At 32.0% G+C, this 13,312-nt stretch overlaps 2 protein-coding genes across 2 annotated transcripts; both read right to left on the bottom strand.

The window, feature by feature from the left end:
* Positions 1–4,650: 4,650 nt before the first annotated feature.
* LOC145099211 (protein FAR1-RELATED SEQUENCE 5-like) lies at positions 4,651–8,521 on the bottom strand. Its single transcript, XM_079036805.1, has 5 exons — positions 8,404–8,521; positions 7,905–7,973; positions 7,072–7,106; positions 4,929–6,267; positions 4,651–4,823 (listed from the first exon to the last, which is right to left on the bottom strand). Exons 1-5 carry the CDS (start codon positions 8,519–8,521, stop codon positions 4,651–4,653), a joined length of 1,734 nt encoding a protein of 577 aa, XP_078892931.1.
* Positions 8,522–10,019: 1,498 nt separating this feature from the next.
* LOC145096792 (DNA glycosylase superfamily protein) lies at positions 10,020–12,193 on the bottom strand. The gene is made up of 4 exons (XM_079034142.1): positions 11,575–12,193; positions 11,226–11,367; positions 10,985–11,129; positions 10,020–10,597 (listed from the first exon to the last, which is right to left on the bottom strand). Exons 1-4 carry the CDS (start codon positions 11,969–11,971, stop codon positions 10,271–10,273), a joined length of 1,011 nt encoding a protein of 336 aa, XP_078890268.1. The 5' UTR covers positions 11,972–12,193; the 3' UTR covers positions 10,020–10,270.
* Positions 12,194–13,312: the final 1,119 nt, after the last annotated feature.

Below are 13,312 nucleotides of genomic sequence, written 5' to 3'. Positions count from 1 at the left end.
TCTCTCTATGTATGTCAAATCTCTCCCAAATCTCTCTAAGTATGTGAAATCTCTCCCAAATCTCTCTTTGTATGAGAAATCTCTCCAAGAATGTGAAATCTCTCCCAAATCTCTCTTTGTATGAGAAATCTCTCTAAGAATGTGAAATCTCTCCCAAATCTCTCTATGTATGTCAAATCTCTCCCAAATCTCTCTAAGTATGTGAAATCTCTCCCAAATCTCTCTTTGTACGAGAAATCTCTCTAAGTATGTGAAATCTCTCCCAAATCTCTCTTTGCATGAGAAATCTCTCCAAGAACTTGAAATCTCTCCCAAATCTCTCTCCAAAGTTCCTTAAACTTTTTATAGTCTTTCGGGCCATCCTGACCATTAACCAGGTCAAAAACGGCTTGAAACAGGGTAAAAACGAGTAAAATAGGCTTAAGGACCCGAAACCCCTCTTAAGGAGCCGAACCCTCTTAAGGAGTCGAACCCTCTTAAGGAGCTGAACTTGTCAGAAGCGAACCTGTCAAAAGCGAAGGCATCAGAAGCAAAATACCCCCTCTCGGACCAAGGCTCAGTGGGCCGAACCCGAAAGTCCCTTTGGGCCCGAACCTAGCATGAACCGAAGGTCCTCTTGGACCGAGCCTCACCTTCGCCTTCGCCCCTCTGACCCTCGCAGCTTCGGTTTCCCTTCCCAGTTTTCGACTACGACTTCATTTTAAGCTCGTTTTTCATCGTTTTAACGCGGGATTTTCACCCAAAACTTTATTTTAACAATTAAAGCCCATAAATCATTAATTCCCACGTTCTTAGAGCTGGACACACATCCTCTCTCCTCATTCTCACTCACTTGCTCTCATTTCACCAAAGATCAAACTCAACTTTTCTCTCTAACTTTCTCCCTCAATTTCGGGATTCCAAGGCTGATCATCAAGCTTTCTTACACTCTTGGTAAGTATAATTCATCCTCTTTGTGATAATTACACTTCATTCTACTCCAATCATAGATTGCTTACACAAATTCCATCACATTTGTGTTAGAATCTTGAATCTTCAAGGCAATCTTCTTAGTGTTCTTGAGTTGAACACTCCTTTTCTTCAACATACATCCACTAAAATCACACAAGGTGAGTTCATACCCCTACATTTTCATGTTTTCTTAAGTTTTTAGGGGGGGGATACAAGTTAAAACACCAAGAACACAACTAAACTTTTTCAACAGCTTTCATCAAGAAAGTTTAACTCCATTCACGGACTGTTTTGGTCAACTTAAGCATTTTAGTTTTCAAAACTGTATTAGATGCAAATATTTCAGGTTTATACCTTTAAAATGACTACTTTCACATCTCCATACGATTTTTTTCTACGATTTATGGTGATTTTTACAAAACTGCCTATCATTTCAAACATCAATCCGGACTAGTCTGTGATTATGGACTTGTTCACACAAGTTAGAGGTCACTAAAAATCATGAGAAAAATTATAGAGAAACTAGACTCATTTTCCAAACTCTCAAAATTTACGGATTCTGATTTGGACCTTTAATGATTTTTCTATGAATTTTCTAAAAACAGAATAGAAATGGTAATACTAGAAAAATGTTTTCAATTTCATTTACACCTTGTAACTTGTTGAGCAAGGCGTATACCTTCATGTGATGATATGTTATTACCATATATGTCATTTTGTCTTGTTTTATAGACATACATCAGAAAACAAATGGATTCTTACCTTCATAAGTGTGGTAAATATATAAATAGTATTACAAGGTTATATCCATTGAAATACAAACATTGGTAAACTAGGACAAGTATAGTTTATGCTCACTACCCTAACAAATAGTTGATAAACTATAATAGGTATAGTTTAAGATTCATTTACATAACAAACACATTACTAAAGGTATTACATATACAAAAGGGTTACTACCACTATGAATAATTATGATAAACTATAATAAGTATAGTTAAGTCTATTATACCCCCACCAATGAATACGCTAGTTATAATCGGTACAGTTAGGGCGTATATACATTTCAAACAACGTGATAAACTATAATAGGTAGAGTTTATGTTTCATCTACACTATGAACTTATTACAAGAAGGGATTCACTATCACCGCCACTTTTGATAAGCTATAATATGCATAGTTCATGTTCACTACCGTTATCGCTATTTGATGAACTGTGATATGTATAGTTTATATTCACCATCGCCATCACATTTGGTAAACTATAATATGCATAGTTCATGTTCACTAGCCACTATCACTATCTGATGAACTATGATATGTATAGTTTATGTTCACAGCCACTATTACTATTTCGTACACAACACTAGGATTTGGTTTCGATCTTTGGTTTTAAGACTACATTCTATCTAGAATTGTTAGTTTTTCAGCTATAATTTCTAAGTGTATATGATAGAGTTATACAGAATCTAGTCGTGATTGACTTAGAATTGGTGGGTTCGCCTTATTTCCTGTTCCTTGTTTGGTTGTGGGCCTAGGGCAGACCCATTACATTCGACGTTTTATCTAACTTTAATTTTGTATAACTTATATATACTTGGAGATTATAGAAGGAAACTATAGAGAATTCTAGGATGCACTATTTCATAACATAGAAACTTTCAATTCACTTTTTAAAGGAAAATATTGGATTTTCTGGAACAACTTAGTTGCTTTTACAAGGAAAACAGTTTATTTCTCAATTAAAACTCTTATGAACTCACCAACCTTTGTGTTGACACTTTTTCAAACAAATTGTATTTTCAGGAAATCGCTAAACAGGTAATCATCTGCTTTCAAGGACGGGGCGCTAAGGCGTTAAATTCAAAACTTATTTTGTCATCATGATGTAATTGATTTTGAAACATGTAAATTTACTCTATGATGTAACTCTTTCAATTATATTGATGATGGTTGTGTTTGCTTTCTTCACTATTACATTCGTTGTTATGATACTATACATGAAGTCATCCACCCCCGAACGTTTCCGCCATCCTTGGTTTGGGGGTGTGACACAGCTCCTCATGTTTTGTTTATGGTTCTGGGAGAAACTCTGATATAGATTATTTTGAAAACAAATCTGTAATAACTGTTGGTTTTAAATGTTTTGAAAAGTTTTAAATTGACTTGAAATTTTAGGCTATTACAATAGCATCATAATTTCGTTTTAACCCAAAATAGCATCATATTTTTGTTTTTAACCCACATTTGCATCATATTTTCGTTTTTAACCCACAATAGAATCATACTTTCGTTTTTAACCCTCAATAGCATCATATTTTCGTTTTTCACCCACAATAGCATCATAATTTTGTTTTTCACCCACATAGCATCATAATTTCGTTTTTATCCCTCAATAGCATCATATTCGTTTTTCACCCACAATAGCATCATTTTTCATTTTTCACCCACAATGTAAACCTAATTTCAGTTTTGACACGTATTTTCAATTTTGACCCATTATGATCACATACTTTTAGTTTTTACACATAATAGCATGGTTTTTTCAGTTTTAACCAGTTATGGCAGCCTAATTTAAGTTTTGACATGCATTTTCATTTTTAACCCATTATGATCACATATTTTCAATTATTTTTCTTAAATCAACTTTAACCCAAAATGACAACATACTTTCTTTTTTAACCCACAATTGCAGCAAAATTATATTTTTAACCCAAAATGACATCCTACTTTTATTTGAAACACATAAGAACAACCAACATTCAATTTAAACACAAAAACCATAAATAATCAACAAATTTCATTTGAAACTTATAATAAATGAGAAGAAACATAAAACATTTCCATATTATTCATACATTGTTAACCAAAAAAGAATGTCAAAAATGCCAAGAAGCATATCAAATTTTCCTTTGCTCACAAAAACAACACATCTTATCATTATGTCTCTTTCAACGATTCATCTGCCTGATACATGTAAAAAAATATTATTAATATAATTATTAGAGTTCTAAATCATGAAAATTAAATTAATATTAAAGTTACCTTTCTTTTTGAACAACTAGTAGCGTAATGACCCAATCATTGATAGTAAGAGCATGTACGTTTTTTGGGGGCTTCTAAAGAAGACCTAATTTTACTAGAAATTTTAGGATGCCCTTTTGTAGTAGATAGACCAAGAGGATCATGGAAAGTTAACTGTGGCATCATATCTATTTGCGAAACTCCTATATAAGAACCTTGAGATGCATTCTCCAAAGACATAGATTTCTTTCGATTTGTTTGATCATCTAAAAGACTTATCAATAGTGTATTGAATTTTTGTATCTCTAAAGGGGAGTCTCTTTCTTGTTCAATTAGTTTAGTAAAATTTGAATGAAAACACCATAGTGTGCAGGCACTAACTCCATTTTCATTATTCATTTCTCCGAGTCTGATACTAGCACTACCCAGTTTGTACCTAGCATTAAGGGTCCATCGTGGTAAAATATAGTGACTCGGGAGTTTTTTAACATGTTTCTTCTTCATCACATATAGGCTATGTTTGCATAAAATCTCATTTGTCTCATACTTAGCACATGAAGATGTGACGCTGACTTGATCCAAAGAATGAAAGGTAACAATGCGCAAATATTTTTTTTATCAACATCTAATTGCCCAACTCGGTATGTGCTTTCTTCTGTAGTTTTTCCTATAGTCTAAAGAATCAAATTGGTAATAGCTTTAGTCCATTCTTTTTTGAAATTATCAAACATCTTTCTAGTATAACATTGACCTGCTTTTGCTTCGATTGGATGCACTGAAGAAAGAACCGGCCTTGAGTTCATAGTCTTGAAGTCTTCATCTTCTTCGGCAGCCCTTCGAGACTCAACTGCTTTGTCGTATTGTACAAAAAATTCATTCAACATGGTCCTCGAATTAACAAATCCATCAAAAAATGAGTTGATACTCTCACTTCATCCAGTTGTTGTCATACCAGCAAAGAAAGTATCCTTCCAGAAGGGTTTAGCCCAATGTATACGTTGGTTATACATGTCACTAATCCAACTATTGCTTTCTAGTTCATACTTACTACGCATAACTTCCCATGTTGCTTCAAATTGTTCAATGGTGTCACAATTTACCCATTGTTTGTGTGTTTCTTGAAAATCAATGTAATGGGAAACATACGATCGAAGGTGCTCAGTTTCATGCTTCATGATATGCCATGAACAAAAACGATGTCGAGTCTTCAGAAACACTTTTTTTATTGCATTTCCCATTGCTTTGTCTTGATCTGTTATAATTGCCTTTGGATACTTGTTAAACATACATTTAAAGAAATGTTCCAATAACCATTCAAATGTCTCTTCCTTTTCATTTTCAAGCGATGCTCCACCAAAAAGTATAGACTGCCTATGATGATTCACCCCAGTAAATGGAGCAAAAGGCATCTTGAACTTGTTAGTCATATAAGTGACATCAAACACAACAACATCTCTGAATTTTGTATAAGCATCTCTTAATCTACCATCAGCCCAAAAGATATTTCTAGGATACTCATCATCAGACAAATCCACAACAAAATACCAGTCACTATCAACTAATATTTTATCTTGAAAATGTTTTATAAGTCCATAGAACTCCTTTCCTTTATGTTGTTTTCGTTGCTCAAATAAGACATCGACACATTGCTTTGAAGTAACATCAACTACATTTGAGGTTTTCATTATATTAACAACCTTTTTAATCTGAGAAGGTTTCAACCCTGCTTGACCAAATGGCACCACAAGAGATTTACCTTCTATTGAACGGTGGAAACTGCTATGAGATCGATGCTTCATCACCTTCGTAGGTGTCATGGTCAATTCGTGATTGTGTGTGTCATTAAATGAGTCCACCAACCATTTCCCATCCTCATGTCTTGTTATTCGAAGCTTTGCTTGACATCCGGTTCTAACATCTCTACGACGTTTTTTCTCATTTTCACTTGAATCATTTTTGTCCATCCTTTTGAAACCTTCTTTGTTGCATACATATATCTTTCGAAAAAACTCATTTGTTTTAGGATTTTTAATTGTGTCATCTCTACGTATACCAAATCCATGTAAAAATGAATAATCATTATAAAATGTATAGGCATCATCGGGTGTATCAAAAACCTTTCCCAGTATACTTTCATCGTTAACTTCATCTTCGTCAAATTCAACGTTCACATCGATACTATTTAGTTTTTCACATTCATATGTTGCTTCTGCATAATCATTTGTGTCAGTATCTTCGGTTATATATGGTTCTATAGCTTGATTAGTTGCTTCGGCTTCACTCATTATGGCCTGCAATAGACAACGATGTATATTTCCAAATAAAATATTAACACCAAATTGTTTTATATTGAATATAATGGAAACATTATACATAAAAAGACACAATAACAGCCAATGACAATGTCCAAAAACAACAATGTCACTTTTAAAATCCCGAAACAAATAAAGATTCATCAGGTAATAAAGAACATTGTAAACAATAATCTTGAATATTAAATTCTGAAAACTTTAATAATCATATCAATTTGTTTGTTGCTTTTTATCTTCAATTATTCATTGTTTCCAATAAGTTTGATCAAGTTCATCCAAGTTAACCCAAAAGAGAGACTTCAGGAGGTACCATAAAGTTAGCTCTTTAATAATCATATCAATTCGTTTATGGATTTTCATCTTCAATTATTCAAAACCAATCAAACTGTTTTTAGCATATGTCTTCAGCCAAAATAAAAATATCAGCATTAGGGACCGCACTCAGGAAAAAAAACAGGGGATGATTTTGATTCCTTGTGAATTGCAATTAATTCCAATTGATAATAAAAAATACAAATTTACTAATCAAATACACAAAACAAACTATACAGTTGCGGGCGACGAGCTTACTTGAAAGTGGTCTAAACGGGAAAAAAAAAAGGATGATTTTGATTCCTTGTGAATTGTAATTTTTTTGATTTCGATTCTTTATGAATTGCAGCTTTTGTTGAACTCCCTGAATTTCGATTCTAGTATCTGTCAATTCGTTTTAAGATACTTCTGATTTCTTGATGATGGAATGATTCGAATAGGAATGTGATCACGATTAAGGAAACTACTTACTTTTTTTATTTCGCAAATTAACCCACTAATCAAAACTACATAGTTTTAAGTAATAGGTATCTAATCTTATATACAAACGTATATTCACTTATATATATATATATATATATATATATATATATATATATATATATATATATATATATATAGGGCTGGGTTGTTTTGTTTCTTACATCTATTGTGTGTCCGTAAGCACAATTCTGGATCAATGCATGAATAAAATCAATGGTCATGATCTGAGGGTCTACGATATTACAATTGGATAATATGTACCATATAATCACACAAATTTTAGCAGAATGGTGTTTTGGTCAATTAACCTATATTAAAAAAGGAAATTTTTGGATTTTAAGCGATAATTAATTTTCTTTTTTTAAATATGAATTTTTTAAATTAATTCAAATTTAATTCTATTATAATTTCTAATACTAACCGATTTTATTATGTCAAAATGACAGAGAGTCAAACATAAACTAGTAAATATATTTTCGATTTTATTCTTGCAGAATATGGTTCATTCATTATATTTTTTATAATTAACATGCTTAAATAATTATACAACATGTTATCAAGAATAACATATTCTAAAGAATACAGACTTTAGTTTTTAAGAATCATTAATTACATTAATTTGTAAATAATAAGACTAAACAACTATTACATTCTGAAAATAAATGATTAATAATGGTTTAAGAATTACATTTATTCTTAAAGATTAAAACTAAGAATGACTAAAAAAAATAAAAATAAAAACATCAATTCTAACAAAAACACTAATCCATTCTGAAAAAATATTATTGTTAAGAAACACTTTATACATTCTGGAAAAATACATTCTGCTAGATTAATTTCGTTCTTCATGTTTTCTCCTTTTTCTACATCATTGGCAGCTTTTTCAAAATCTATATCCACAAAAGAAAATATAATCAACTTTAAAATACTAAAACTTCTAGTATATTCTAAAAGAATAAAACTATAAATTCTAATAGAATATGTTAGACATTAAAGACTTTTAATTTATTCTAACAGAATGTTTTTTTCTTGTCACCAATGTTTAGTGTATCTATGTCAAAACAGACAACTCATTGTTGCAAGCGTATAAACCTCTGGTGCATAAAAATGAAGATAGAACATAAATCAAAAGAAAGTTGGAGGGAAATTTCATCACTGTCCTACAAAATTCTCTAAAATTATTCCAACTAAACTAAATTAGGTCAGAATGACGCAAACTAATCCTTCCTTGAAACGAGTTTAATGTTATTCAATAACTCTTACGAGTCACAAGTTAATAATCAAGCAAGCGACTTTAGCAAGAGAAACATAAAAAGGTACCATCACAATCAAAGATGAAAGTCTCGACCGAGTCAATTAAGGCATCGGCATTTTCCAGAGGCTGTGCAGCGAGGGAGGCGGCGGCGGCACAGACATCCAGAGTCGTCTTCCTATCCATTCTGTAAGAGTAATTACTCCATCCAATTGTGGTGCTGATCTTCTTATCACGGTGTTCCTTGATCAAGGAAGAACTGAATGACGACAGGATCGAAAATGAAGAAATGCGCTTGAAATTAGAGAAAAATCTTTGAGGAAGGAGGACGTTGACAATGGTTTTTGTAGGGTTTAAAAAACTAATTGCAATTTTATAGGGATTTGATTTGATTTTAATTTTGGAATTTATTTAATATACATGCAATATTATTAATTTACCCTTATTGATTTATTTAAAAATTTAATTTGTGCTAAATTCTGATTGGTTCATATATGCACACAATATTTGTTGAAAACATTTATATATATATATATATATATATATATATATATATATATATATATATATATATATATATATATATATTCTGTTGGAAAAAATGAAGGCCTAAAAGAATGGGTAATTACTAATCTAGCCAAATTAAGAGGGTAATTAGCAATTTTTAGCCAAAAATTAGTAAATGACCAAAAATAGCCTACGAAACCGTAGGTTTCGAGATTCGTCTACTGTTTCGACATTTCGTCTACTGTTTCGCGTTTTCTATAAAAAAATAAAAAAAAAATCATTTTGCCATACAAAACCGTAAGTATTATAAACCTACGGTTTCCCAAACCGTAGTCTACGGTGTTTGGAAAAAAGCTACGTTTTTTTTTTATTTATTATACTATTTTGGGGGTTTTATCTACTGTTTTGTCCAAAAAACTACGGTTTTTTTTAATCTACTATTTTGGAGGTTTTATCTACTGTTTTGTCCAAAAAACTATTGATTTGCTCCGAGTTTAACCAAGTTGGACCCGAGTTCAACCAATTCCGAGTTTTTTAACCGGTTTTTAGAAAAATGCCTCGACTCATTTCTGATTCCAAATACTTGGCCAAGTTTTATAACGCTTATATATATATATATATATATATATATATATATATATATATATATATATATATATATATATATATATATATATATATATATATATATATATATAAGTTCCATAGAAAACCATAATTATGGGTTTTTCAAAAAACCAATTTTTTTTTTCAATTTATAGAGCTTATTCTTTATCGAAAAAAAAATCTAAAAATATCTAAATTCATATATTAACATTGTGAATGTGGAAAATATTTTTCAAATTCACCGTGTGAATTTTCGAAAATTCACATTGTGAATTTGACGTAAAAAAAAATCGAATTTTATATTATTGGAGAAAGGATAAAAAGTTATGAATTTCTGTATTTTTAGTTTTTTTTTTTTTTTTGATAAAAAATAAGTTTTAAAAGTTGAAAAAAATATTGGTTCCTTGGTTAATTATGGTTCTCTATTAAACCTCACCCTATATATATATATATATATATATATATATATATATATATATATATATATATATATATATATATATATATATATATATATATATATATATATATATAATAGACCCTCATGTTCACCAGACAAGAGACACAAACATGTTGCCCAATCAGGCAAAACAGTTGAGCATATTTTATTCATACAACCCCAAATAATTCAATCAACCTAAGAACCTTCTCAAGAACACAAACATAAACAAAACAAACCAAACATTACTATTACAAACAACAAACCACAAAAACACCCACTTTCTAATATGAACATTCTTAATCTTGATACTACTAAAACAACACACAACACTACAAGAAATATCACCGTTAAATTACCTATGTTAGCATCAAGCATTATATTCACTCATAGGAAAGATTAGTATCTTTCATGATTTTGGTTTCTTGTTTAGCTTTGGGCTTTGGACTCCTTTTGACAATGTTAACGCACTCCATGTATCTAAAACATGATACAAGATGATCGTTGACCATACCAGATATTTGCATAAATGAGTAGATTATTGTAGGGCCCACACAACGAAATCCTCTCCTCATTAAATCCTTGCTTATGAGTTCGGATTTTGGTGTTTTTGCAGGTATTTGACGCGCATAACGAAATACGTTTTTTATTGGCTTGTTGTTCAGGAAACGCCAACAGTATCCACTAAAGGATCCAAATTCTTGTTGGATCTGTAAAATATTAGACTTAATCTGGTAAGCTATATATAAATGTTTTATTTTTTACTTATGCATAAAGAATAATATTTATCTAGAGAAAAAAATAGGAGTTGTTGTATTAAGTTTAGTCAAACTTCTTAGCATGTTGAACTTTTCACTAAAGAAAAGAAATTGGGCCTACGAAGCCCAAAAATTTCAAGAAGCAACCCATCCATAAGCAATCTAGGCCCAATCACCAAAAAAAATAGACACGTTGACTCGACAAATTTCAAAAGAGTGTAAATATACCACTCAAAAACCGATCGCTCTACACCCTAGGGGCAAAGACGTAATTTTCAACCAACCCATTTGAGATTTGTACATAGTTATCCCATTAATAGACAATTTCATATTTAGTACCTTAAGCAAAGCAACAGCATTTCCTACAATGGCGCGTAGTTTTTGTTCGGATAGCAAAAGGGCACCACCGTTTGACCTGGTTGACAATAATCTGTCCTCAGGGAACTTAGCAATGGATGACGGATTGAAATCTTCAAAAAACTTTCTGTAAGTAAAATGGATTTAGGTGTTAGTAACATCTAAGAGGCTAAGAGTTCATGATTCATGAATCATGAATGAATGATATTTTAAAAATGTTTACTTGAATTTATCTCTCTTGTAAAGAATTTCGGGCCATGTGAGTTCTGCAGATACTTGTGACAAAACAAGAAGCTCAAATAGTTTTTTGTCTTCATGAACTGGAACTCCCCATTCTTCATCATGGAATGAAACATGAAGTGGATCTAAAAAGAGAACAGTAGGAAAGCAATTAAGCTTGTATTCTTTTTGAATATTATGTAATATAATAACCATGAATCGGGTCTAATCTTTTACAGATCCAACAAAAATTGTCAGTGTGATTTTTATGAATCAATTTTCATGAATCGTTTAAAAACTGGATACGCATAGGGAAATAAGTAGTAACGACATTTCAAAATAAAATTTCATACCAGAAAATTTGGTGATCCAATCACACCGTTTAAACGGAAGAGATAATGGCATCATCGGAGATTCTTCTCCTTCCATCTTCAAACTGTTGCTATCATGTTTCTCTTTTCGTTTGACGCTCGGAATTTTCACAGAACTACCACTTGAAGAAGAAGATTTCAAAGAGCATAAACTGTCTAGCGAGTCATTATTCTTTCGAACAACAATTTGAGGAGTCATCTTCTGTAATCTGATGGTGGGCCTCTTTGGCTTTTTCTCCAACACATCCTTCTTCTTCAAGCTCTCCTTCTCTTCTTCTTTAACCTTGACTCTATTTCCTGCAGGTCCAAGTATCTTCCGAGATTCTAAATCTGGTTCTGTTGTTGGTGATACAGATGGAAACTCGGTTGAATCGGACATTAGCACTTTGAACCAAAACAACAGATTTTAGAAGAACTCTGCAATGGAGTTCAGATTTATCTCTGATTATGGTGCGTGGAGCTAAAAATGTGTGAGGAATAGGGTGTTTTCCGGAATTGATTTTGGATTGTTTACATGAAGAGTAGAGTACAATCAATTAGGGTTCTAAAAGGGGAAGGGGAAGAGAACGGAGGTTGAAGAAACAGAAATTTGAAAATGACTTGAAATCCGAAGAGATGTATTATATGGGCGGGCTCTTTTCCATTTTTCTTTCATATAATAATCATTATAAATCTCATTTTACATAAAATTCTTTAGTTTGAAAATATGGTTTATTTTAACATATTTGTATATACTTTATTAGGTAATATTTACTTTATAAAGTTATGGTATATGATTTGACTTGATTATATTTTATCTTCGTATTTAAGTTATTATATTTTATCTTCATATTTATCATGTCGACAAATCTCCACAAATCGTCATTATAGTTTTTTAGAATATTAAGTTTAACTTTTTAATTTTTTTAGTCTCATTGAAGGTCTTGTGGTTTTCTATCGGAATTGGTCTTTTGTCGGTACGAAATTACTTTTGTAAGTTTTTTAATTTTTTTTATATTTTTTTAATTAAAACTATCTAAAAAAAAGAAAAAAATATATTACCTTTAATAACCTTGTGATACCCTTATTCTTCCTCTTAGACTCATTATTCCCATCCCCTATCTCACCATCATCAAAAGGTGTAACACCCAAAGTTTTGAAGGCCAAGAAAGGAAAGAAAACTCGGGACTCGGCGAGTCCAAGGAGGAACTCGGCGAGTCCAAGCGGGATCCGGGTCGATGAGTAAGTGACCGACTCGGCGAGTCAGCCAAGGAGACTCGGCGAGTCAGGTCTGTTCGAGGAAAACCCTAAATCCGGGACTTTGGGCGCTATTTAAGCTCCTTATTCTCTCCATTAGGGTTCCTTAGAGCCTCCCTCATACATAAAACGAACCCTAAGCCCCCATTGTTGTGCATTCAAGCTTCCAAGTCATTTTTGGGTGAATTGAAGGAAGAAGAAAGAGGGAAATCATTGAAGCCTCAAGGATTGGCCTTAGATCTGGAGTTTGTGGAACCTTTCTGAGTTATTGAAGGTAATAAGTCGTTTCTTTCCTTTAGATCTTCTATGGTTGTGAGATTTGGGGCTTTTTAAGCCATGGATAGTCATCCATTTGAGTTAGAAGCCGGATCTGGAGTTGCTACTTCAGATCCAAGCATATTATGGTCTTGAGAAGCATAAAGTTTCAGCCCTTGAGTTGATTATGGAGCCTCCTTGCCTTAAACCCTAGTTTATGGTGTATTTT

This window comes from Lactuca serriola, chromosome 4, assembly GCF_051521515.1.
Source record: "Lactuca serriola cultivar US96UC23 chromosome 4, Lser_US96UC23_V15, whole genome shotgun sequence".
Classification (NCBI taxonomy): Eukaryota; Viridiplantae; Streptophyta; class Magnoliopsida; order Asterales; family Asteraceae; genus Lactuca; species Lactuca serriola.
Note: the sequence above shows the minus strand (reverse complement) of the source record. Positions and strands in the feature narration are given on the sequence as shown.

Coding starts and splice junctions, on each gene's coding strand:
- LOC145099211 (XM_079036805.1), bottom strand. CDS start 8,521: ATGGATAGGAAGACGACTCTGGATGTCTGTGCCGCCGCCGCCTCCCTC. Junction 6,268..7,071: donor TAATTTGCGAAATAAAAAAA/GTAAGTAGTTTC, acceptor TGTCTATTGCAG/GCCATAATGAGTGAAGCCGA. Junction 4,824..4,928: donor GAAGGATACTTTCTTTGCTG/GTATGACAACAA, acceptor ACGACAAAGCAG/TTGAGTCTCGAAGGGCTGCC.
- LOC145096792 (XM_079034142.1), bottom strand. CDS start 11,971: ATGTCCGATTCAACCGAGTTTCCATCTGTATCACCAACAACAGAACCA. Junction 11,130..11,225: donor TACAAGAGAGATAAATTCAA/GTAAACATTTTT, acceptor TTTTACTTACAG/AAAGTTTTTTGAAGATTTCA. Junction 10,598..10,984: donor ATGCTGTTGCTTTGCTTAAG/GTACTAAATATG, acceptor AATATTTTACAG/ATCCAACAAGAATTTGGATC.